This window comes from Eucalyptus grandis, chromosome 2 (assembly GCF_016545825.1).
Source record: "Eucalyptus grandis isolate ANBG69807.140 chromosome 2, ASM1654582v1, whole genome shotgun sequence".
Taxonomy (NCBI): domain Eukaryota; kingdom Viridiplantae; phylum Streptophyta; class Magnoliopsida; order Myrtales; family Myrtaceae; genus Eucalyptus; species Eucalyptus grandis.
Window position 1 is genome coordinate 55,161,087 of NC_052613.1, and position 27,107 is coordinate 55,188,193.

The 27,107-nt window shown below is 40.7% G+C and overlaps 3 protein-coding genes across 4 annotated transcripts; 1 reads left to right on the top strand and 2 right to left on the bottom strand.

Annotated features, from left to right (window-relative positions):
- Positions 1-2,158: 2,158 nt before the first annotated feature.
- Positions 2,159-4,053, top strand: LOC104435705 (AT-hook motif nuclear-localized protein 28). Its single transcript, XM_010048409.2, has 2 exons — positions 2,159-2,245; positions 3,085-4,053. The coding sequence occupies exons 1-2, from the start codon at positions 2,159-2,161 to the stop codon at positions 3,973-3,975; spliced, it is 978 nt and encodes a 325-aa protein (XP_010046711.2). The 3' UTR covers positions 3,976-4,053.
- Positions 4,054-8,673: 4,620 nt separating this feature from the next.
- On the bottom strand, positions 8,674-10,746 carry LOC104433877. Of its 2 annotated transcripts, none has more exons than XM_010046761.3 (3): positions 10,522-10,746; positions 9,357-10,030; positions 8,674-9,128 (listed from the first exon to the last, which is right to left on the bottom strand). In XM_010046761.3, exons 2-3 carry the CDS (start codon positions 9,952-9,954, stop codon positions 9,004-9,006), a joined length of 723 nt encoding a protein of 240 aa, XP_010045063.1. In that variant the 5' UTR covers positions 9,955-10,030; positions 10,522-10,746; the 3' UTR covers positions 8,674-9,003. The 2 variants fall into 2 exon arrangements, with proteins under 2 accessions (XP_010045063.1, XP_010045062.1); XM_010046760.3 differs by having other exon boundaries at positions 9,357-10,026; positions 10,522-10,745.
- Positions 10,747-11,686: 940 nt separating this feature from the next.
- LOC104433878 (rho GTPase-activating protein 7) lies at positions 11,687-26,578 on the bottom strand. The gene is made up of 22 exons (XM_010046762.3): positions 25,914-26,578; positions 24,038-24,074; positions 23,334-23,410; positions 22,119-22,189; positions 21,946-22,024; positions 21,658-21,802; positions 21,435-21,554; positions 20,355-20,432; positions 20,179-20,234; positions 20,019-20,088; positions 19,282-19,369; positions 18,271-18,514; positions 17,539-17,760; positions 16,618-16,971; positions 15,511-15,560; positions 15,342-15,402; positions 15,175-15,258; positions 14,578-14,691; positions 14,335-14,498; positions 13,540-13,609; positions 12,568-12,786; positions 11,687-12,258 (listed from the first exon to the last, which is right to left on the bottom strand). The coding sequence occupies exons 1-22, from the start codon at positions 25,965-25,967 to the stop codon at positions 12,073-12,075; spliced, it is 2,643 nt and encodes an 880-aa protein (XP_010045064.2). The 5' UTR covers positions 25,968-26,578; the 3' UTR covers positions 11,687-12,072.
- Positions 26,579-27,107: the final 529 nt, after the last annotated feature.

Here is a 27,107-nt window from a genome sequence, read left to right on the forward strand (position 1 = left end):
GGTGTGATAGGGGGTCAATTGAGATGAAATTGCTAATTTCACGAGTACTTTAATAGAAACCTTTCTCTCAATGGGCATTTGCGAAAAATGTCCCACTTCAAAGGTTATTATGACAAAAAAAAAAGTTTATTATACGCATGGTAAAAAAGGCATGCCAATTGGGAAAAAAAAAAACACTACATTACTCTTTCCATGTGTTTTCCGGCATTCAGTGGCACTATATTGAAAAGGAAAATTAATATCTAACTATCCCGTTACTTTACAAATTTTTTTTTTTTTTGAGCAATGTTACTTTACAAAATTGACAGTGCATTATTAGCCACTAATCTTAAAGTTGGAAGCTAGGGCACTTGTTGGTCTGGTTTTTGTGTTTTTGTGACTTTGACTAGATGGGATTTCAAAATTCGTAAGGTGTTTTTTTTTTTAATTAATGATAAAAATATATTTTTTGGAAATCCTTTTTCAATAAATTATTTTCTAAAAAAATGCTTTGATTTCCACTTTTTCAGTTTAGAGATTTTATTTTCTTAACTTTAAGGATGTACTTCATCTTTGACCGTATATATTTTTTCGTCAATTGATAATTTTTTGTAAACTAAACGTGCAAAAGTCCGAAAAACTTATTCGCTTCTTTCATTCAAACAGACAAACACCAAATCTCGCCCCCAATTTTCTCATTCACACAACCAACAACAGTTTTCATCGTTGTTCGAATGGAGGGGCAAAGAACAAACTCAACCACACAACGTGCACTCTCTCACTTTGTATCGTGACTACTTGGGGGAGGAATAAGATTCCGCACAACATAATCCATGTCCTCCATATCCAGCCCCCTCGAGAAGCAGTTCGAGGCAACGTCAATCCGGCAGCGGGGATAATAGCGTCGTTGATTTGGGCATTTCAAGGTTGAGATCTTTCTCAGACTCTGTTTATTTTGCAAAAAATGTGGCATTTCTAAATAATGTTTTCTAAAAAAATGTAATTATTTTTTTTGGTATTCGACTGAAATCTGAAAATAAAATAGAAAATATTTTTATCTGCTCAATAAGAAAAATATTTTCTTTCATACACTCTTTTTCAATAAATTTTTATTATTTTTTTCTTTTTATCATCTTCATCTTCAGTCGATCGCCAATCACAGATAGTCAGCAAACGATAAAGGAAAGCTCATGCTCATCCAATGTTGACGAGCTCGAGCTCGCTACTTGCTAATGATTTGGCAAGGCTTGAGGCCTCAACCTCGCCCCTCCGCCAGATCGGCGACCAAGGCGAGCAACGAGATCACTAGAGGTTGGCGAGCCTCAAGCTTCCCCAAGGCTCCCTCGTGGTCGATCATCGGCCATTGTCATGGCCAGCAACTAGCCAAGACAGAAGTAAATAAAAAGAGAAAAAGAAAAAAAAAATAAAAATTCATTTTTTAAATGAAAAAAAAATTCCTCACTCATTTTCTTTTATTTCACACTCATGTCAACCTTTCCATCTTTCTTTCTTTCTTCTTCTTCTTTTTTCCATTTAAAAATCAAAATTTCTAATTCTTATAAAGCACAAAACATTTTCCTATATTTTAAAGGACTTTTTTCCACTGATAAAAATATTTTCCCGACCAATTTATTTTTCATAAAATAAATATCAGAAAATTCGAAAAACATTTTTCTAAAAATTATTTTTTGTGAAACGAATTGAGCTCTAGTAAGGAAGCTCCTGAAGTCGCTAAGGCAAGCGGTCGTGGATTGCCTCTCCTCCGCAATTGCCTTGGTAGCTTGCAAAACTCTTTAGGCTGCTCTTGAATTTTGCTTCTTTCTTCTTCCTCTTCTTTTTTTATTTATTGGTCTTGCCGACTTGGTTAGATCTTCCGTAGTTTTAATTTCAGTCCTAGAGGAGGTGTTTGGACTTCTAAAGAAACGGTGGAAACTCTAAAAACCCGAAACTAGTCAAAGTAAGTCTCTCGTTTTCCTCTATTAAGGCTTCATTTTGGTCGTCCAAATTTGGATTGACACAAAGATAAAATAAGATGGAATTAAAAATCCTTTAAATATCCACTAAATTTTTAGAAAATCCCATTTGGCACGACCTGAGATTAGACAAGACACTGATGCATCAGGCTGCTTAGAAAAGTCAAAATATCGACACGAAAGCTACTGGGCACGGGAAAACAAAAATGGTTTGCGAAAACAGATCCAGAAAGAAGAGGAAGGCTCTTGATGAGATTAGAAAGAGTGTTAAATTGCTGCAGAGTGGTGTGCAGGTAATTTTCTATGGTCTCTCCCGGTGGGAGAAGTCTATTCACAATTGATTCGGAGAGTCGAAAGGGTAATAAAAAAAAATGCAAGATGTGAAACCTCAGCACCAGGGCCTTGTCATCCGCAGGCGAGAACTGCAAGCTTTCGGTCATAGGCAATTCGGCGAAGGCTTTGTTGATGGGGACAAAAAGGATGATACCAGTGCCGCCATCCTCGGCCTTGAATTCATGGACAACGCGGGGAGAGAGCGACATTGAAGTTGTGGCCGTCAATCAGGGGATTTGGTGATGTGGGCCGTGGGGGGCCAGAGGAGGGGGAAGTCTCGGAGGCTACGAGGCTGAAGCTATCAGGGACAAGTTGATAATAAAACTGCTGAACCATATATGAAAAACAATTTACCAAAAAAAAAAAAAAAAAAAAAAAAGGCAAAATCATCTTTCGTCGGTTAAGTTTCATGAACCCCTCATATAGACATTGTGCTGAAAGGCCAAATGACTTGTGTAGTCAGCCATATTCATTTAAAAATGTGTATAATTCGAGATCCGAGGATGATCAAATTCATCTCCTTTATTTATTTTTATATTTTGCACACATTTCATTTTTTTCACCTCGTGGACGTCGTTTATTCTCCAAAATCCGTAAGAATGAAGTGTCCATCATGCCACCTCGTGAGCATAAAGAGTTGACCCTCAAAGAGCGCGAAACACTCCACTCTCACACTCGCTCAATCTCTCTCTTTCTCTCTTCCCTTCCGTCCTGAACACCACCGCCACCCTGCGCCATGGCGGGTCGCGGCAACACCGCCTCCCTCTCCCTCTCCCACCCCCACTCCTCCTCCTCCGAGGACGACACCTCCGGCCACCGCCTCACTCCTCTCGCCCTCCCTCCTCCCGCCCCCGCCACCGCCGCCGCCGCCGCCGCCGCCACCCCTGAGAAGACGACCGTCGCCAGCGAGTTCGGATCACCGACCCCCTCCAAGAAGAAACCGCGAGGGAGACCACCCGGGTCCAAGAACAAGCCCAAACCCCCCGTCGTCATCACCGCCGCCCCAGACTCCTCCGGCTCCTCCTCCTCCTCCGCCATGAGACCCGTCATCCTCGAGATCTCCGCCGGCTCCGACGTCGTCGACGCCCTCACCTCCTTCGCGCTCAGGCGGCGCATGGGCCTCGCCGTCCTCAACGCCTTTGGCTCCGTCTCCGACGTCACGCTCCGCCACCCCCTGCCCCACGCGCCGCCGCTCTCCCTCCGCGGGCCCTTCAACCTCCTCTCCCTGAGCGGGTCTGTCCTGGCGGGCGGTTGCATTAACGGCAAGAATGACAATAACGAGTCCAAGAACGACAGGCCCGCGAAACAGCTGTGTCGTCAGGAGGGCTCCAGCCATTTTGGGATAACACTCGCGGGGTCCCAAGGGCAGTTGTTTGGAGGGGTGGTAGGAGGAAAGGTGGTGGCGGCTACGTCCGTGGTGGTCGCGGCGGCGACGTTCGTGAGCCCCAGCTTCCACAGGTTTCCGTCTGAAGGTGACGAAGAAGGTGGTGACCATCAGGAGACCAAGCCATGTATTGGCGGCGGCGGTGGCGGTGGCGGCGGGGGAAGCGAGCCTCCTTCTTGCCTTAGTTCCGCCGCCTTGGCCGGCGGCCTGTACTGCGGAGGCGGGGGTTTGGGTGGTCAGGCGATGTCTCCCGAGGTAATGCCTTGGGGTGGCGCAGCGAATTCTGCCTCTCGTCCCCCTTATTGAGAGAAATATAGTTGAGAATTTCAAGTTCAGTGTGGAAGAAAACGTTATTTGTAAACTATGATTTGTCCTTTGTTTTCTTTTGGGGGATTTTTGTAGTGTATTGAACGACTAGAACTGTAGAAGCAGCGTTCTTTCGAGCGATGTCTTTTCCTTAAAAATTTGTCTTGTCTGTTCCCATCTAAATAGTACCATCCGAGCTGTGATCTCTCAATGAAAAAGCATGCAAGCACTTCTAGGTTAAAATATAGTTGTTCAGCAAGCGAATTAAAGCAAAAACCGTTCCTACATTTATCGTTATGCACACACAGAAACAAGAAAAGCAGCTAAGTATATGCGCAAACGCACGGAGCTCCTTTGCAAACATAAGAAGATATGTGGATGGGTAGTGTCTTGGAATGTAGGGTTCGCGTGCAACATAAGAAGATATGATGGAACTGCATATGATGATCTCTCTCCCTCTCTCCCCCTCCTCCCAAGCGCGACCATCGCGTGATATGCTACGCAAAACCGGCGAACTGGCTGTCTTTTCTGTGGTCTCTTTTTGAATTGGACATTCGAGTCTCCTTTTGTTTGAACATGCGGTGGTTGTTTTTTTCCCGTTCTCTCTTTTTCCCTGGTTCTGTCCCGGACTGCGTTCTTCTTCAGTCACTTCTCGAGTCCGTCCACCGAGTAAAAAGAGGAAAAAGCAAGAAATAAATGAAGGGGCCTCGGCATTGGACGAAGCGCTGCTGAGTAATTAAGCCTCGGGAAGGGCTCGATTTGGGACGTCCAAAGCAAAAGCAACAGACATTTTGCAGATCAGCCCTCCTCTCCTCAGCTTTGACGAGACCCTTCCCTGCATTCATTACCATCCCTTCCCTCCAACCAAACCAATCTCTCTCTCTCTCTCTCTCTGTGTCAGCCCTTGCATTCATTGTTTTCCATCGCGTGCCCCACTGACGATACTACGTTGGTGTCCAACGGCTGGACTCAACTCGTCAAAGTTCGAGTCTAAGGAGGAGGATAACTTCGAGGGTTTGAATAAGCGTTCTCGGCGCGCTCGTTTATAAGATTAGGTTTCGATTTGCGAAGCTCCTTCGAGGGGGAATGTTCTTCGGATCAAATCTCGACGTGATAAAATATTGCAACTCGATCCGCCGATGGGGTCTAAAGCGAAGTCCTTTTTCCCCTTCCTGGAGGTGTGCATTATTCAGGACGAAACGATACACCAGATGGGCGCCTGACTGACGATTATCGAAGCTCTAGGATATTATTATCTCTATGTTGATCAGACTAACCCGTGCTGTTAGCTCTCGTCTCGTTAATTTTTGGATGGAGACATAGTGGTAAGTACTGTATGGATCGTAAAATTCGTGAAGTTCGTATCCCTATATTTGAAAAAAAAAATTAAAAATTGATGTGTTGAGTATTCAAGGCTACTGCGCAGGAGAAATATTTAGAGAACAGATAGAAAAAGTCAAAGGCGGATCTTATTATGGGTGCATTTGAGATAGCACTTGTTGAAAACTTTTGCATAAATGCCTTTAGATTAAAGGTTTCACAAAAACAAAAAAATGATTGCATGACTATTTTTAAGTTAATATGAAAATAACAATTTATTATGAGTCACAAAAAATTAAATAATAAATAACTATGACCCACTCCTTTAATGAGTTATAACTGATACCAAACTATTATTCTCATAATACCCCAATTGCACAAAAGACTTTAATAATAAAAATGATAACAAAAATTGCAAACCCTTAGGCCACTCAAGCAAAAAAACACCAACATTAACCATAAGATTTGGCGATTGCCATCACCAATGAAGCAACAATTAACACCCTCACCCAAGCTTGTATGGCCTTAGGCGATGTGCCAGCGAGATTGCGAGACGTTAGTCAAGCCAAATTTTGACCAAAGTCGAAATAAACAAAGCAGCAACTGGGATTATCATCCAAGGTCACGCTATCCTAAATGAGGCGACGCCAAAGTCACATGACCTTATGTGAGAGGAAGCCAAGGTTGCATGACCACCATAACCTTAGGTGCGACCTTTGTGACATCGCACAACCCTCCTCAAGGATCATCGATCGGCCTTTGTAGAGAAAGAGACGATGAACAGTGCAAAATTCAGGGGTAAAAGAGGAATCTTAGTAGGTTTTCCAGGGCAATAAAGTCAACTGAAGAAATTCATTAATCATTGGAGATGGCTTTCAAAAAATGCTAAACGCCAAGCAAAGGAGGGCATGCCTTGATCTTTGGATTTTGCCAATATTGGCTTCCATTCAAAGTGATCCAACAGAAACTGGCTTCCATTCAAAGTGATCCAACAGAAATTTACCAAACTTCACGACTTTCATTGTTGAAATGTACCAAACTTGACGACTTTTACTTAAGGGACTTTGGAGGCTCAAATTCCCAAAAGTCTATCGCCACTAGCTATGTTTCTTAAAATGCTCATTCAATTTATAGCTACCATCGATTATGAAATTCTGTGTCTCATGATAACTAAGCACTAGTGCTTTGAAGATGAATTATTAGTAAAGCATTTCGTCAATTAAGAAACAGGGATGAACTCGCTAGTCACTTCTATTGGCTTGATGTTTTCCTGGTTTGCAATATGTACTGCATAGGTCAACTAGCAACGATAGAAGGACCCCGGTTCTCAGGAATCCGGTCACCATAGCTTAGCGAGTATGATTACCGGAGTACATTTTAGGGTGGCATTAGGTTGGGCCAGGCTCCTCTTCGATTAGGGAATTGGCAAGGACACAAATTTACCATTGAACTAATCTCAAGAGATTCTCTATACTCTCTCTATGCTCAGAGAGTTCTTTTGTTTGGTGTTTCCTTTGATGTGCATGAGAATTTTCCGCTCATTTTCTATTTGATTTAGGACTTTACTAGAATAATAATATTTGAGATACTATGAAAATAACCGTATGTTGTGAGTTATAAATTCTTAAAAAATAAGTTTCATAATTATTTATAATTATTTATGATTTGAATTTTTTTCCGTTCAGAATAGACATTTGTTCTCACAGTAGATTAAATACTATCATATAATCATTTATGTATGGATAATTTAAATTCGGACGAAATCTAGAGAAATCGATGGGGCATAGCTGACAACTCCAAGAGGGACAGGGGACAGGAAGCATTCTCTCCTCTCTCTTTTTCAGATAGGAATCGGGCAAATGGACTATTATAATACCTCAACCCCTGTCTCGAAAAGTTTTAAGCAAAATCAATCCTCAAATGATCACCACCCGAATATCTCTTTCTTTTTTTCTTGTGGATTTCGCATGGACCTTCCACTCAACTTACTCCCACGCATGCACACTAATCGCTACGTCCGGTTTACAAATAAACTAAAACACATCGATGTACTGACCTCCTATTTATTCAATGTCCCTCTCCTGTTTTCCCTTTCCATTCTCCCACACGGGTACCGACTGGATCGATATACATTGGATCCAACCTACCTTACAAAATGCGCACGGGAGCGTTGGAACTCAAACGCATGTAAGAACTGAGATCCACTTGGGCACCGTGCCCAACAATTGCTCACTTAAAAAAAGCTTTGGCTCAGGCTTCTTGCTTTTGCTGACTCTTTGTACGCCAGTTGGGGGGGACCCCTCTTGAGTGAACTAGGGTCTTGTGAAGTTCTTTGGTAGAATTCCTCCATGCGCAGACTCCTGACATGTACTTTCTGGAAAGGCACATAAAGCCAGTCAAGAGCACAGCACGCATGGCGATGACTATAGAGACAAAGCAGGATGACATATCGACCAGTAAGTTTCAACTTGGTGATTGGTCCATTCTCCTAAGTCTCTAGTCTCCCCAATCAAAAAGGAAAGAACAAACAAGAAGCAGCTCTCTAGTCTCATTAATGGGTGCGCCGGGTGGGTTCTAGTAGAGAATGCATTTAATTTTTTTTTTTTTAAAAGGCAACATACTTGCTTTTGTAAATACTCAAAGCCGGAAAAGATACGGGGATGCAAATTTGGCGTAAATGTGAGGCGGCTGCCCAACCCGGTAAGCGTAATTCAAGCTTCTCACAGTCATAATCAGATTGGATTCACAATTTTTGGCAAACTCCGACTAAGATATCGCTCACCTAATTAACTAATTTTCTGTCGGGTTCACTGTGATCGTGGTCCTTCTTGATAAACTGATTGATCAAACGCTTGCGATTGTACTAAAGTTAAAGCCCACCCAGACCCCAAGTTCAGCAGTGAGAGTTGCAAAGGCCAGTGCGTTCAGAAAAGCAATGCAGAAGAGCAAGGAAGTGCAGCCGCCATCAGATCGCCTGGAGTTTCCGCCATTTGACAAGAAAGACTACAAATTCTTTAGGCAGAAAACAATCATCCTTGGAAGCAAATTAGAGACAAAATGAAAGATGTTTGACTAGAATGGATGAACATTGCTAACTGAACCGGTCGATTTGAAAGTCTATACATTCTCAGCATGGCAAAGGGCGTTTTTAAGAGCATTGCATAGTCCTATCAGAACATGCCCAGATCTATTAGTCAGAGCTAAGAAGAAGAATAAGCACAGTATATTAGAATTACCAAACAAATACTTGAGTGTTCTAATTCAATTCTTGACAGTCAGCCAAATATTATCCACCTACCAGTGTTACAACTAGAAAAGGCCAAATATGAAGCCGTGACAACAGAGAACGATATGAAATGTCTGTACAGTAAACAAAAATTTGACTAAAATGCTACATCTCATCCTTAATGCATAAGCTCAACCGGTTGTGTTCAGATTCAAGAATTTGGCAACAGAGGGGCAGTGGCACGAATGATGTTTATGTACAAAGAGCACGACATTAAAATAGTGGAAAAGTAAATAATACATGTTTAAATAGCCACTTGTGATCTATAGAATATATAAGGTGTGGCTCAGAGAAGCTTCAGTACAAATACGAAAGACAAACTACAGAACCATACCATCTAAGATCCAGGGCTGAATTACCTAGCTAGTCAACTAAGTAATACCATACAAATCCCGCTTGTCAGGCCACAAAACTTACTCATTTCAGTTTTTCTGAATATTCCCACTTCTCCATCTCATGTTGCTTAGCCAACCAAAATCAATTAAAGGTTGCCTAGACTTTAGCTTCACAAGATGTGCTCTGTACGGAATTAAAAAGTTCTTGAGACCTGCCAATCCCAGAGTAGACCAGTTAATATACATCAAGCCATGAAGTGACAAAAGCTCAGTATCTCCAAAAAAAAAAAAAAAAAACAAAACAAAACACCAGTGGCGTTGAGATTTCCATTAAAATTTCACTTCTCATTGTGTTTAAAGGAACCTAATTGCCATTGGATATATACAATCTCTGCAAAAGCTTGACTCGACTACAAAGATCACCAAAGCAAGATGCATACCTGTGGTGCACATTGTCTTATATAAATGCGCAACATGGGCATTTCCTTCTGTTCTGTAGTGTGGCTTTTCCAAGCACTCGAGAAATGCTAAATCGGCCTCCAAAAGCTTCGCCTGATCATGGGTGTCATAACCCATGTCATGGCAGTAGCAGCAATAATCCAACCAATCAATCGGCCTCTGGTCCCATAGGGGAGACCCACTATCCTTTCCACTCGACCAATTTGGGCCACAATAATGCCCATATCTTGGGAATAGTTGAGAGAGCAATGCTCTCGGCCCTGTATGCCATGGAACTTTAGAAACATACGGCCGGAAGCGGACAGCCATGACCTTACTGCTGTTTTGAGCTATCCCACCAGATTGAGCACGCCTTTTCAACTGCCTATTCACAGTGGGAGGCATTCCTGTTCTATCCCTGGAACTGAGAGCCCATGGAACAACGGAAAGGATGGACCATCCCCACAGCTTGAGATTGAAACCATCCTTTCGTTTAGGTTGCTCCATCAAGACTGTGGAAGATCCAAAGGATGACCCCAAATCGTTATCTGGATGGGCCCTGCCGAACCACGGCGTACGGTTGAGGAACTCGAAGTTCATTGCCGACGAGCCAAAAATATCACGGAATTTCACATCAAAACCACGGAATCACAGCATCGACCATCTACAGACCTGCCTGGAATCGTACGGGAAAGTTAGCAAAAGCATAAAATGGAACACAGGTCAAGCCCCCATCACATGAAAATTCCATTGCGTTATCCGGGGACAACGACAAGAAGATTCATCTCATGAACATCCAACAAAATGAGGAAACCACAACACATCGCCCTGCTTGCCACAATTCCTTAACTACGAACCTAAAATCTCGAAGAATCGCGATTCACCGGCAAGCAACCGCCACTTCATGATAAAACCACCGCAGAGAAGAGGCCAAAAAACAGCCAAAGACGAGAACTTCGCCTCCGACGACGCGAAGGAGAGAGGAAAGAGAGAAAGAAATAAGAAGCTCGAAGCTTCTTCGGGTCCTATCCGAAACTGTCCAAGTGGGGAAGAACCTCGACTTCCGGAGCTTCGAACAGCAGGCCCAAACCGAGCGAAAAAAGAAAGAGGAACGAACGAAAGAGAGAGAGGAAGGATGGAGGGAAGCAGAGCGATGGAGGGACTTACCGGTTCGCGAGGAGCGGAGGGAGAAGGACGAGAGCTGGAGACGCGATGACTACTTGGCCCGAAGAATCGTCGCTCCGATGGCCGAGCATCGCGAGCGCAGCGCAGGAACGTTCGTGAGAGAGAGGGAGCGGTGGGCTGTTGCGTGGACTAGGAAGATGACGATGATTGGTGCGTGCCGACTCTGAACTCCAGTGAGAGGGATTCCGCTGTGGATTGGACCACAACATGTCCATTGTCCATCCCAAACACACGCCAATTTCTTTATCTCTATCATATCATTTGCACCCCTTTTTCTTTAATAAAGAAAAGCTGCCTACGTCATTATGGTTCGACTTCCTTTCTTTTTTTGTTCGAAATATGAATAAGGTTAGCTACAGTAGTAAGATTGGTTCACAAACCTAGCACCCACTCTCTCTCTCTTTTTATTTCTCTTTTTCTGTCCATACCCTAATATGGTTCTAGATGTGTTCCTCCTATATGGTTTGGCTTAGATTAAAAGATAAAAAAGATCCATTTACTTTAGTTCGATGTACAATGTCATTCTTAAATTTTTAATATATTCAATGAAGCTCTCAAACTTTTTATACATATCTAATATGATTCTCGAATTATATGAAATTTTTTTTATCTTGACCTTGAATTTGAATGGATAGAAGCATAACTTTAGACATTTTCACATGATCTAAGGACTAGATTGAACATTTACCAAATATTCAAGAATTGCATTATATGACGGATTAAAATTCATGGACTATATTAAACGAATTGAAAATTTAGGAAAAATATTGAAAATTAAGCCAAAATCCATAGACCATTTATGTAATTATCTCGTGACATTACCATCACGCTAATAACAACTTTTCTTAATTGTGAGATTAAATTTTGTCAGTTGATTATTAGAACCATTACACTGTACTCAAGTTTAAAACTATGGACTGGACATGGCCCGTACAACGTCACTTGTTGCCCATTTCTTTTCTCGGCAAGAACCGGTAATTCGCTAGACAAAAGATTTTACCCTCCGCCGAACCCGCTGACGATTACTCTATCAATATGCTGGAGATCAAGAGTGCTCACTACATTCTAGAAAGGTGAGCTACACGCGTGTATCATCGTGACCAAATTCCACCATGTCGCCGGAAAGGTACTTCACATACGCAAGACATCAATCCAACGACGAGTCGTATTCACCAAACGGATGGAAAATTTGGACACTGATACATTATGTCAGGTATGTCTACAAAAACACAAGCTTCACTCTACGGCAAAGGTCTGTTCGACAGTAGCTCCAACCCTGGTTAATATAGGAAAGATTACAAATAAACAAGAATCAAACAATACAAAATGGAACAAAAAATGAACGCTACCCGGAACCCCAAATCTCATTTCCACTAGGGTGAACATCCTTTTGAACATCAAACAATAGTAATTGACAGAAATGGCAGAACAGAGGAGGGAACGAGACTATTTGCAAGAGCACCGACGAATGTACAAGCCAATGGCATTCTTCTGTCACGGTTTACTTTGATAAGCACTAAGTCTTTTCTTCGATCAACTCCACGGCGGAGACGACGGTCTGTAGACAAAGTCTTGTGAAGAAGCCGTGCCATAATTTAAATCGAGGCTGTGGAGCTGCTCCATCAGCTGAGACCGCCGCTCCTTGAAGAAATCGAGGCGCGTCGTTAATTCCACTAAAGCAGAAGATGCCACAGATGGATGCCTTGGAAATTCCATTCCCTGCAATAAAAGAGTGGAACTTTGTTTTAAGAATAAGGTAGCAATTCCTATAAATTTAGGAAATTATGCTGCATGGGACACAAAAATCTAAGTGGAAAGCTGGGAAAAAGTTGGACCTCAAAACAGGATGATTGGAGCTTGTTTAGAAACATTCTCAAAAGTATACAGAGCAGGATCCAGAACATAATGAACATAGTATAATGTAAATCAAATGTCAAGATATCGAAAAGGGAAAGAGAATAAAATTTACAACCGTTTCTGAATTGACAGTAAGACACAATAATGGACAGTCCAACATCCATTTATTACCTCTGCTATTCTTGAAGTAGAGGGTAGAGATGCTGAATCAACAGCCCCGAGCTCATCCACAGATATACTTGTTGATGCCTCCGTACTTTTCGAGTCACTAAGAGGTGATGAATCCATAAATTGCTTTCCTGAAGGCAACCTGCTACTGCTTGCAGATGCCAATGCTTGACCTTTGATATTTCTCCAGTCCCCGAGCAAACCCTCCGGTTGAATAATTTGCTTCATTTATAGATGAATCGAATAAATCACCAGAAACAATTAATGTGATCAAGACTTACAGAAGATTTAATTTAACGTAAAAGAACATTCATATAGGATTAAGAATTCTCAGGCCAAGGCAGGACCTGACCATCAACCATAGTATTGAAAGATTAATCGAAGTAAAAACAGCATGACCAAATTATTCACACATGGCATTTGTATTTAAACTACAAATCGATGCCTCATCGTGCTAAGCCATTAACATTCAGAGTCCTTTTGGTGCACCATCTTCCAAAATCATTCAGTTGTACACTATGCACAATACTGCCAATGTGCAATCAATCAATACTTGTTAAATACTTTAAAATTTTCGATCTTTAACTAGAGTTAGGCAGAACAGTTTTTATGGCTAGCGCCATCTTTGACCTTCAGTAACAACATAAAATGTCTATGGATTAAAAGCACCTTTGCACCGGAATATACTAATGTCAATTTCATAACTGCAGATTCAAAAATTTGAAGATGGTAATATAGCTGAAATCTGCTTTCGCCCATATGCTATCCAAGGTCATGAAGATAATACAAACAGTCTAGACTGGAGAAGGCATAGCAGCATAAAGGGCATACCAGATGAAATGCATCAATATTGTAGAGAAATGAGAAAATCAAGTGAAAGATTAGAAAACAATGAGCAAGATGAGCAGTTCTATCAATTATATCTGTTCTTATGAAAAACATAGCAGACATAACAAGACAGATTGAAATACACACCTCGCTTCTCTGTTTTCTTTCGTGATTATAATAGGCGAGGGTAGTATCAAAATCTTGTGGGGGAAATCTCCTGCAATTATCCAATGAGATTTTAAATTCAGTATGATAGCTTCCACATTTTATTTGTAGCAGCAATACTCCGATCAAATAGCATACCCAAACACAGATCCAAACATGCTGAGAGCAGATCAAAATATCATGAGTTCCCCCCTACTATTCCCCCCTACTATCACAATGATCTTAACTTGAGCACCACTAGACTAGGTAAAGACTTCAAACTGACATCTAGCGTTCCATCTTAGCTATCCATCTCCCAATTAACCCTTAAATGCTTGAAGTGCCCGCAACAGTACCAAGATCCCAATCATTTCTCCTTCACTAAGTGAAAGAAGCAACTGATAAGCTTTCTAGAAACAAACCCAATCTACCTATTAATCCTTTGATGTTGAGTTTACTCCGTATAACTATTCTAGATACATTGTCTGAATTCTTCTGGGTAATTTAGGTTTCCACAGAGTTGGCACAAACAAAACAAATGGTAAAACTTTTATACACTAATACCACTATGAAGTATCTTCAAAACAATGCACCTTAGCAAGTTTGCCACAACAAAATTCTGAAAATGGAAGCAAGATAACAGGAAAGCACTAAATTGTCTAAGTAGCTGTCAATGGGAGGAGGACATCTTACATCTTGCAACAGCCACCCAGATATCTAAGGACGATGCACTCCACCCCAACAACCAATGGATTAAAAGCTGGTTTGAAGAAAGGCAACATAGTTATACACACTTACTGTTGAGAATTCTGCACTTGTTGATAGCGGTCACATGCATCAGAAAGAGATCCATAGTGATGCTGGCGCTGCTGATTTAGCTGATGGTGCAATTCTGCAACTTTCTGCTTCAATCTTGCAACATCTGCTTCTGCAAGAGCAATCTCCTCGAGCTCGGCCCTTGTCTGCCCATCGGTTTATACCATGAAACATAGAAAAAGATAGACTTGCAAAGGAAAATAACCCATCAAATTTAGTACAAACCTTAGAATCCATGCCGCGGGAACTGGAAAATTGCCCAGATGACATGCTCAAACCAGCTTCGAGTGCAGCTCTCAGGTCTCTTTCTGCTTGCAGCTGTTCTTGCAATCTAGCCACCTAGATATTCATCCAGAAGTATGCACACAAGGGTAAACAACACAAAAGAGAGTACTTTTCCGCAGAAACCAAAAAGAATATAATAGGATAGCTTCCCGGCCAGTGTATAGACAAACTAAAACCATGTCTAGCTAAGTCAATAAATCAAGACATGCAATTAACTCAGCACTATAGAATAGGTTTTGGCAGTGATAGAGTTGCATAAGAATACCAGTATGGGACAGTAGAAGCAACTGTGTTATTTTCTACAGCTGTACGATCGTGAATAATCCCCTCAAGGAAATGGTAACTCTTGCCATCTGAGCAAGATAAGGAAAAACTGCCTTTAAAGACGCATGACTCATATAACCTAATTCTGAAGGGTTTCAGTTTTAAGTTCCAATTCCAACCTAATTGCCCAACAAATGGGGGAAAGCCATTATTTTGGGGAATGGAGGGAGGCCTGAGAGGAAACAGAGACATAATCAAAGAGTAAGAAAATACATCTTGTTCAAGTGCCAAGCGCCTCTCATGCAGAGCCTGCTTCCTCCTCTCCAAGCTAGCTTGCAATATTGCATTCCCTCTGGCCTATTAGAGTCAACATGAAATTTCTTATCAAAATGTTCAACCATCTACAATGCAAATAACAAACTCTTGTAAAGTGAGATTACCTCCTTAGCTATCCTTTGTCGCAAGTCATTTTTCGTTATCTCAAGTCTCTGTATAGCAAGCCTGCAAGCAAGGAAACTTTTAGATAAATGGTAAAGGAGCAGCTGAAAATCAACTAACCAGTTAAGTGAAGGCCATTAAAACAGAAGCTCAGACAAGACGGTGTCTTACTCTTCTTCTCCAGAAGAATCCACTGATTCCATTGATGGTGCTTTTCTGGCCTGCACAAGAGTTCAGATCAAGTGTCAGCATTTTAATTTACACGACCATATAACCAATATCCAGTCTCTTTGCTCCCAAGAGCATAGAAGATACATCTACCCAATCAACAGAAAGCAAATCTGGTTACGGGAATTCTATGATCGTACTTCATCCTAAAATTTACGCAAGCCTACTCAACTACAAAGAAATACCAAAGTGATTGCCGATGGAATTGTTTGACTTATGAAATGACCATCTATCAATAATATCCCCATCGACCAATAATGCTTATACCAACATATAGATGATAAAACTATTAAATGTTGTCTGGACATAGAGTATGGGTTAGCCACTTTGACAGGCAGCACCAACAAAATGCACAATTGCTTAACAAAGTCTACAAAAATAAATACTCCCAAAAGTGAGTGAGATTTTGTGGGACCACTGCAAACTGTTCTAAAAGCTTAAGCTGTTAGATGAAGGCGTGGTTTATTATTTAAATATTCTAACACTCCCCCTCACGCTTAGTTTGGTCTTTTGCCTAGTACTAAGCGTGGAAATTTAATTGGGGAGGCAAATAGGGGCCTAGAAGATTCGAACTCAAGACCTCCTAGTTCTGATACCATGTGAGATTTTGTGGGACCACTGCTAACTGTTCTAAAAGCTTAAGCTGTTAAATGAAGACGTGGTTTATTATTTAAATATTCTACCAGTGAGAACCCAAAATAATATTCAGGTCATTTAATAAAGCTGTGAACAAACTCACATAATAGTCTGGCCAAAATAAAAAATAACAAGGGTATGTCCTCTGCTCATACTTTCTAGATCATGTAGTCTGAAAGCTTTCAGTATCAACTAAGGAAAATGCAAGAAGCATGTAGTTCTAGATTTTGAGTAAAAAATATGCAAACCGAGACGTAATAAAATCAGCAAATACAAATATATCAAAACATTTCTTGCATCGACAAAAGGATCAACAACAACACTAATTCCACAAATAAAAGTGGCTGGTCAATCTATGAATTCAACTATTGCATATAAGTGGTAAATTAGTTGAGAGGCTGCAAGATTGCTCACAGTATTTCTTCCCCACAATGTTGATCTTTTCGTGTTGAGATTAGAGCTTGAAATTTTTCCCGTCGACCTTCCAGAACCTCCCTCAAGCCCTGAAACTGGAAGAGTGTGGCTCTGGCCTGGCCTGATTGAAGACAAAAGTTCACCCACAGATTGGAACTGTTCACCAGAAGGTGCGACAGTTGAAGATTCAACTTCACTGGCAGAGTGGTCGATTTCTTTCTTTAGTTGTCCTTGTTGCTCAACTAACTGAATATTGGAATCCCTAGGTCGAGAACCAGTATGTAAGTTTGAACTGCCAATTGAAGCAGAATTATCCCTAGGTGACCCAACATCTGAATCATCCGTGCCAAAGGCCTGCATGCAGAATAACAGAAAATTACAGTCAAATGACATGTTCTGAACATCACGGCTAAATCAAATAAAGAGTACCAATTTCAGATTTTGTCGCAAGTCCATGATAAGATTAATCATGTAAACTGTTGTGCAAAAATAATTCAATAACTTAAGGACCATACGACTGTCAATGAATGTCTAGCTTTTGATGGAGAGCTACTCCGCTGAAGTCATAAACATGAAAATCAGGCAGCAATTCATTGAGGAAACCATCTCTAAGATCAGTTATCCTCTTAGTGCGATAAACGAAAGGAATTGAAATTCTTTCCAGTACAAATTCCAAAAAACTGAAGTGAATATAATAAAAATAATCTTAATCACAACTAAGGATTTTACAAATGCTGATCTCTTCAATAATTACCGAATTAAGTAGGTCAATCATTGTCCCCCACAATGGTTAATTCTAGTCTTAAATCAAGATTTGGCAAGAAACATGAGAAGTACCCTCAATGTAGTGTGACAATGGTCGTAATATTACCACAAGCAGAAAAAGAAGCAACAAATGGCAAGCACGTGATCATTATGAACCTTATAGTCATACAAATCGCCTCCATTGCATCCACTGCTTTCACTAAGTTTTCCACTAAGTGTGCGTTCTGGATCATCATCCGTTTCTGGATCAACTTCATTCTCTGCATCATGGTAACCATTGACTTTTACATCCACATTATCTTCATCAGATGAATCATCACTCCCACTGTTTTCAATCCGAGAATCCGCAGATATGGAGCATCTTTGAAGATTCTCTTCCTGTAATTATATTAAAAAATATTAGCACCTAATTAAACAGCCAGGCATAATGAAAAAAGGGTTCCCTTGAAAATTTTCACTCCCGCTATTTTCAACGGGAAACCTTCATAACAGCAAGTGAAATCAGCACTAGTTAGTTTACGAAGGTTCCCTTGTCTAAAGTTTAAGTTTCTCGATATGTATCTCACTCTAACAAACTGCAGCTGCTAGGTTTGCAGATATTACACATTGCAATGAATGCCAAGCCCTAATATTATAGGTAGTTTTTCCTGACCATTTACAGTTTTCTGAATTACAAATTAACAAAAGAAAAAAATCATACAGAATGCTTTGCAGCAGTGACAAGCATCCGGTAGTTAGGGGAGGATATGATGTTATGATTTCAGGTTTCCAGTTCTAGACAAATGAAATTGAAAAGGTACCTGGTACAACAAATGACCCACGACATATATGTCCAGAGACAAGTGTTTAAAAACTGCAGAGAAAAGATTCAGATTTAGAGACTCTTACATCAAAAATATTCTCGTACTCCTCCAGAAGAGTTGTGATGATGGCTTGCGCATTATTGGCAGCATTTGCAGCAGCTAGAAGCTGAGCAGAAGCATCGCCATTAGTGTCAAACTCATCGTCCAATTCACATTCACCAGCCAATAAAGGACGTAATAATAAAGGAGCCATGCAAGCAGCAACAGCAGATGCAGTCATCCGGTTCTCATGAGAATTGGAGGCAATAGTATGCATCATCTTCAGGATTCTGCAAAACAAGGAAGCAAGTACATATTCAGTTTGAAATGGAGGATCAGCAACAAGATGAAAAAAGAAAATCACAATTAACTTCGTTTCTCTTTTCTTTGTGTGAAAAAAAAGAGAAAATCATTACCAGGGCTCTTTGCTCACAAAAGAACTAGAAAAAGGAATCTCCAGTCATGAAATACGTAGTTCACCACATATGAGCTACCACAAACTGATATAAGTACTCCTGGTAATGTAGGGTGTTTGAGAGTATCATAGGTAATAGCTACATTAGGTTGTAGTGCGCTGACATGATTTTACCAAGCAATCAAGTCTTAGCAATTTCACATGGCCACATTTATGACTATTCCAAGTATTAAGGTGCCATGAATATGAGTGGTCGGTTGCTGAAACCACATAAAAATGCCATTCAATAGCATGGTTGTACCGTGTCAAGGTCCTAAGTTTTCATTGACAAATACCAGGAAAAAATCAAAATGAAAAACACAAAAATCTCACTCAATCATCTTCAGGGGAAAAGAAAACATTATCTTGTTTCCTTATGCGACTTAAATTTTCTCCACAGCACATCCACAAAACGTGCAAAAGGAAAATAAAGATATCTCACTAAATGACAGACTTAAATAAAATTGGAATGAGTTACATTCACGCTCTGCTTCATGCGGTTTCAATATCATACCTACTATTTGTGGAAACTTTTCCCTCAAATAAGCTTGATAACTAAAAGTAATAACACAATGGTGTCCAGGGTTATGAGAGAGTGTATACCTCTGCAGTAAACGTCTGTTTGGCTCAGGGAATGTCTCCTGTATTGCAGACCGCATTGCATGAACACGAGATTCCCTCCTATCAATTTCTGACATAAAACAACACAAAGCAACTATGTCAACATGTCTGTTATAATCTAGAATGAAGTACAAAAATCCAGATATTAACACAACATAAACTCAAAGGGGAAGAAAAGACCACAAAACACTAATAAAATCACAGTACTTCTAACAGCATTACACCATGGATGTTCCTAGACTATATAGGTTAAGCAGCTCTGACATCCAAAGCTGCTGTTTGTCATTTTTTGGAGCATATGTTGCTCCATAAAATACTCATGCATGAACATAAAACCAGATGAATCAGCTAGAGCACAACAGCTGAGAACCCCAGTCCTGATAATTAACTTTCTTCTTGAGGCTAATTTTCATGCAAATCACCTTGATCATAAACAAGGCAAATAATTATTAATAAGCACTCAAAAAATGGGTTTTGACCGTCATAAGAGAAGAAAAAGAAAGCAAGTCAACTGAAATAAAGTACATCGACACGTTAAGTGGGAAATGCATGATTTCTGTACTTTTCACACCATGAGGTATGATCATTTGGCAAAGGCAACTTGAGATTGATACTATATAAGGACAATAGATACTTCAGGACAGCAAACAAAAGATACCCTGGAATCCATTGAGCATAGGTTGAAGAATTGGAAAAAAAAAAGAGAAGGCACAACTTACTATAAGCCTCTAGCAATGCAGTGCAGCAAGATGCTGGAACTGGAGATGAAGGTAGCTCCCTCAGAACATGCTGCACATCAAGCAGCTTGTGATTATTGAATGATTTAGATGAAGTAAGAGCTCAATAACCGTATATCAAAACTGGCAGCAACAAAAGTACCTTCACACAGTCACCAACAACGTGAGCATCTTCATCAGGAGCAAACTCGTTTTTGCCTGCAAGTGTTAAGTTAAACGAGAGTATTAACCACACTTATCATTAACAACATCAGGTGCAAATAACTAGATCTCTTTTACACACCTCACCCTGCCTGTAACAAATAGATCAACATGTACCTTGTTCATATTCTTGGACTCTGTGGTCCACCTCCTCGACATCTGCAGATTGCCTTAGAATACCTTCTACTTTCGTTCCTGTTTGAAAACAGTTAGTTATATAAAGTGAAATAATTCTGAGAACAAGAAGAATCGTGTAGTTGACAGAACTGTTATCCATTTTTATCACCTAACAAGACACATGAAGCATTCATCCATATCCATTCTTCGAGAATCAAGTGTTTGAGAAGGTCTAGCCTACAAATTTCAATTTGATATCTTTTGGACAATACACTACTCCACACAAACAAATTCAACAAGATCTCATTCTCATATATTTAATGAACATATCCAGAAATGGCCAATTTTCCGCCGCAGAAATGTCCCCAATAATTAACACTTACCACTAAATGCTAAGCAACAGGCTTCCTAAACTAGAAAAGATATCCAGAGAAGTTGCAGCAGGGAAAGGGAGGGAATAGACAAAGCAGTTAGTAAACCTGACCAAGTGTATATTGGGCACATAACCAACACAGAGCATACGCTGGTGGAAAACTTCGAGATTTTGTTTTGCAATATTTAGATGCCTAGATAGGCCAAATAGAACTATGCTGCATAGGCTCCTGTTTTGAAAATCAAAAGGGAAGGCATGGGGGCAAAGGCAACCCAACTGTGTGACCAACTTGGAGCTCTTTTGGCACAAGTAGGTAACCAACTAGGGAGACATGTCAAGATGAATTGCGGGCAGCCCACTCACGTGGGGGGCTGCCCAGGCCATCTTCATTTCCCTAAACCCAGCCTAGTATGCTAGGAGAAGGGCTTCATGGGGATCTGATGGTGGGTCCCCTCCCTTGTCGGGAGTTGGTGGGGATACCCAATGGGGACATTATCCCGTAATCCCAGTTAAACCCCCTTTAAATGGGGGCTAACTGGGCACCCTGGGATGCCCGATTCAGGGTGGAGCAGTTTAAGGACCTGCTCAGGTCCAGGGAGATACTAAATGACCCTTAAGAAGTATTATGACATAGCAACTTGCTGTAAAAGAAAGATTGAAAACCCAGAAAGCTAAAGATCAGACTAGATTACCGTAGAAAAACTCACCAAACTTCTCTAGAAACCGAAGAGCTTTCTCAAGAAAAGAAGGACCTCCATCAATATCTTCCAGAGCAAGCAAAATCGGTCTCCCAACGACCAGAGATTTTACAGGATGCTTCTCCCTCCCTGCATTAAGGCATCATGAGGCAGAGAGAAAGTACCTAGAATCTCATATGCATGCAAAGAACCAGTTTTAAGCAAGATGTACAATGATAAGAGAGGTACAGACATTGATGAAAAGATCCTTCAATTATATCACCCGCGTCATTTCGGAAGATTCCATTGTGTCCCATGACAAGGGCAGCACTTGGCGCTTGGGCAAGAGCATGTTCCAAGGCTGTTTTCCACTCATACAAATCCTCCAATGTCTCAGCCTAGAAAAATAGTGTCAAAGCAAACACAGGGAAAGGTGTATATCTGAGAACTTCAGAGAATAACTACTTTGAATAATAATAGAACATGCTCACTGTGTCAAAGAAAATTGAGCTACTGTTAGGAGTAAAAAAAGATGAAGCACCTTAAGAGTGAATGCTCGGCCATCACGTCCATCAGGAAACAGGACAGTTAACAGCTTTTTATCTTCTCTAACAACAACGCTGAAGCAAGTGCGAGAAATGAACCGTCACAACAGGCATGATAATTTCTTCATACCATAGTAAAGCCCCCAGCTACCAAGAATGGAAAACATACCTCCCAGAGTTGTTCAGGTCAATCCCACCCAAAGTCAGGTTTACCTCTCCACCTCTCTGTGGGAGTGCACTCTGCATGACAATTCAAAATAATAAGCATATGCTGCATCTAATCATCTCGATAAGGCACCTGACCTTACATGCAAGGAAAGGCATAATTTGAAACATGCCAGATCAAACAAAATAACTAAGGCCAATGTCACTAATTTCAACCATTCATCAAATAAAGGACAGAAAATACATAAATTTTTACGAGTAAAGAGATTGTGTAGGCGTTTTGAATCTGAAGAAGGTGCGAGTGCTCAAATAGATCCTAGTCAACAGAACGAGGTGACAGAAAACAAGATGTAGTGCAGGTAATCATGAAGATCCATCTGATTAGTTAGTAAACCTTTTGCGCAAGTCCAAGAACTGAGATCGAGTGCTACCTCTACAAAGATTCTCATGGATTACAGGGGTAGCATGTGGAGATTGGAAAAACCAAAAGAAAAGCATTGCAATCTAGACAGCAACCAGAATTAACAGAGACAATGATGGCTTATAGATATTCATTACCATAAATTTTGAGATCTCATGATTGGGTTCCTCTTCTGGAAAACTAAAGAACTTTAGTAAAATTTGTCAAAGCACCTCCTACTCTCCCACATAATCAAAACTTGTACAACAATACACCGTAAGCTAATAATGTCCAATAGACAAAAAAAAATTGTCCTTTCAAGTGGCAATTTAATAATTTCTCCAATCTATACATCTTATCCCTATTTATTCAACAATTTCATAACAGGTGCTTGTAAGGAAACAATCTCAAGGAATACTTACCAGATGATATACATATAGTAAATTAAAAGGACTGGAATTTGGGCTACATCTAACATTGCCAGAAGTACCATGGATTTGGATAACACCTCAAGAGCTACTGTTAGATGGAAACATCTACTGAACTTAAGATCAGTATGTCACCACATCCTTCATCCAATTGCCTGACAAATACCATAAGCACACATTGCCAAGCCACAACATCCTTCATTTAATTGCCCAACAAATACTACACATTGCCAAACCACCAGAAAGCACTCCTACTCATTCAAGAAATAGCTGCTAAAGAGACTCTTGTGGTTATGTTGTCTAAAGGAGAAATCAAGAAATTTGAAAAAACTCAGAAAAGTCAATCTGCAGTGATATACTTCACATGTAATAGCGTAAAATAGATACTAACAGGATCATTTTTGAAGAAAACCAAAGAAGTGCGCGTAAGGATAAACCAGCGCTTTTTCCAAGACTTCCAGCCTATTCCTGTAAACATTAGGAATTCTTGTCACTAGGTATAGAAGCAGATGTAAAGATCTAGTTATATCACGATAATTTAAAAGAAAAAGCAACCAGTAAAAATAAGATTATAACAAGTAGACACATCATGCAGATGATAATCATATTATAAGGAAAAACAAAGGGTGTATCCTCAATTGACATCATGACAGATGCAATAAGCAAGAAAAGGATGCCAGACATGAAACAGTGCGAGCAAACTTGACAGTTGCTGATAGGAGCAAGTGGACCATTCTTATCTGTTTCAATCTATATAGGTTTAAGCATAGGTGCTTATCTTTCCAATTACGAGGATCATTGCTGAACAATTAGCAATTCAGTGACTCACATTTGTGCCAACATAATTCAACTTTCCTTCCTGATATTGCTCTGTTTTCACTAGTCATCATGTAGCTCATCGATTATGAAAAATCATCAACAGATCTATTTTGGTAAAGTGCTTTGTAAACATAAAACATCTTCCCATGTATGACGATGATCAGAACATGTGTTTAAAAAGTATCACCTCAGAATAAGTAAATTATCACAAACGCAAGTATAAAAGTATGAAAACTGAATGAGCTGAAAATATGAAAGCTTGTTATCTTGACTGACCTTTGGAAGATATAAAAAGAGGGCCACTTTTGAACACCTGCCAAAGCTTTAATGTATTAGAGCTGAGAATTGAAACCCCTAAACAATCACTAGCAACAACCATTCAGAATATTAAATTCCATACATAAATGAAAAGACCAAGACAAACTATTACCAAAGGGGCAACCGTATATAGCCTTACACTCCAACTAAACACGAGCTATTGATAATCCTTTCAGAAATAAGAGTGCGCTGAGAAAATTTTGAAAGAATTTGGCAGCACTAAGAATCTGACTTGTGATTGACAATACTACTCAAAAGCTGTCATATTTTATAACATAGAGGAAAACTGGTGACTGAATTCTATAATTTACACAACCTAAAACATGAAAGAAGAGCCTTGTCCATAGATGAGTATCATATTTCAGTTCAAGAGGTCCATGCCGGCTCCTATAGGCAAGAAAATGAACAGTAACTTTATCTTACAACCAGGACATCGTAGAACGTGCTTTAACATGCATTGCCAGAATAGTTCAGGACCCTGCAAAGTTATCATCATACGTAGGCATTCACTTGAATAGCCTTTTGAAATTGTGAACAAAAGCATCAGATCCTTTCAGCAACAAGGAGAATTTTACTGGAATTTGGAAAAGGAATTTAAAGGATAAATCCACAGCGTTACTTGCGGATAAGCAGCAGTGATGGGATATTTTACAGATTATGATCTTTGAGAACTTAGTCTTGTCGGGGTTTAAGAAATAGAGAAAAGAGGAATGCAGTTTTCTATTCAACCTAGTGAAAGATCACCAGTCTCACTTGTATTTTAGGTACTGATAGATAAAATCTTGAGAATTGGAAGAGGAAAAACTTCACCAGAGTAACTTGTCCATCCTATTAAACAAAGTTCAGAGCAGATTGGAAAAAGAAATTTATGTTCAAAAGCATTCATTGTAAATACTATGGCTCTGCAACCAGCATTCTTTATTAGGAATATAAACTTTGTAGCTGCCATTATTCACATAAAAAAGAGGAAGAAAAGACTAAATTTAGTTTCTGAACAACTAGAGCTAAATGAGATGTCTAAACACCACTGCATCCTTGAAGATTGTTCTGAAGCCAACATGCACATACATATCAAGCACCTATTATTTTTTGGATAGACTTCAGCAGACCTGTGGATATCCTTGTGATTTAGATGTTAAAATCTAAACTACCATGCCAAAATCCCACTTCTGTAGCCTAGTAAGTACAATTTTTGCAACCACAAACATATTTTATAGATAAATGCATTATCTGGGTGACTAAATCTGCAAAGCAAAGCACAAATTCTAGGCACCGAGCAATCGCACCACCTCACTATTGGAAAACGAGCATCAGTCAGTGAGAAATATCAGTCTCGCGAAAATTCGTCGAAAGTCGCACCCCAGGCGCAAATCTTTGGGGATGAAATTGCCAGACTAAATCCTACTCGTTTCTCATCAATTACCAGCTACAAAAAATGGAAAAAAAAAATGAAAGAGCAAAAAAGTCCTAAGCAAGCAGAAATTACATCAGAACGCTCTGGTCAGAATGCTTCCACCTTTCCAAGCTCAATCAAATCGTCAAACATACCCATCCCCGTAACCGGCCCATAGTTGTTTGCGAGCTAATGGTATGAGCGAAATCAAACACCGCAAAGGACAGATGAACTGAACTGCCCGTGAGAACAATCCGCGCCAAAAGCAATGGAGCTCTAACAAGAAGTCCTAGTTTTCCGCCAAAGACTTCCTCGTCCCCCAGACTGAAGCCGAGCCAAAAAGCGAAAAAACAAAAAAAACCAACTCCTCCTACGCGAACGCCCAAAACAAGGGAACTCAAAGCAACTCAAAACCATTTCCGGAACGCCGGAGACTCGTACCGTGTTCGAAACACCGGTCCTCGGGCGGTCAAAGGCCGCTAGCGAAGTTGACATTTCCGCGAAAGACAGACGCGCTTCCCGCCGCTACGGCACCGAACCCGCGCCCAATCGAAGCCCGACCATAGCTCGCAGCCCCGAACATCTCACTCCGCCCGAACCGGCCCCGCCATCCGCCGCCCACCCCGCCCCCAGGCCAGCAAGCGGCGATCGCCAATCGGTAGATCCGCGGCCGCAAGATCTGAGCCTCGCCGAACCAGTCCGAGAGGCCTAGGGTTTCCGATTCGGCAGATGACAAAGCGCCACCAATCACTCGACCCCGCACCCTACGAAGAATGGCGAGCGAGTTCCGCAGTCTCCGTCGCCATGCGAATCCCCTCGGCCACGCTCCCGATTGGACTGAAAGAGCACGAGCACCAACCCGAACCAACACCGCCGCTGGTCTCTCGCGTGAGGGCGCGCGCGTGTACGGAGTAGGGCGCGCGCGCGTATTATAATCGCGAAGAATCCGCCATTTTTCTAATGGCTCGAGCTCAGGATTAGGTAACAGCAATGTAGCGGTTGTCGTGGGAATGTGGTGTGAGGAAGAAGACTCCGCTTTTCACCTACTTTCGGCCGTGAAGCAGCAGCAGCAGCAACAGCAGAGAAGAGAGAGAAAGAAGAGAGAGAGTTGCAGTGAAAGGGGAGGGGAGGAAGTGGTCATGTGAAGTCAGCTTTAGTCCAACGTAGAGTCACCGCCCAATTGGAAGGCGCCCCGTTGATCTTCTTGGTGATGGTCGGTATTTTTAAAATGTTTTTTTTTAACTGCTGATTAGTGTATCGTTCTTGCCCGGGAAAAAATGAAAAAAAAAAAGAGCAGCTCTCCTTGGTTTGAAGGAACTTTTTAGTACAATACAAAACTCACCTGAGCTTTGCGATATTGCATATTTGCCCCCGTAACTTTCGACTATTGTACATTCCTCTCGAACTTTCATTTTGTTACGGCGGTTGACCAGACGGTACACTTTCCCATTAGCATGTAATGCACGTGAGGATTAAACCATGCGTGCATACTTTGTTTCTCATTTTTAAAGGAAACATCTCTTTTATCCTTGATTTTTATAAAATAAAATAAAAACAAAGAAAATGGAGTCAAAAAACTAATAAATTTCGAAAATTATATTAAAATATATTTTTGCTATCGATTTTTAGGCATAA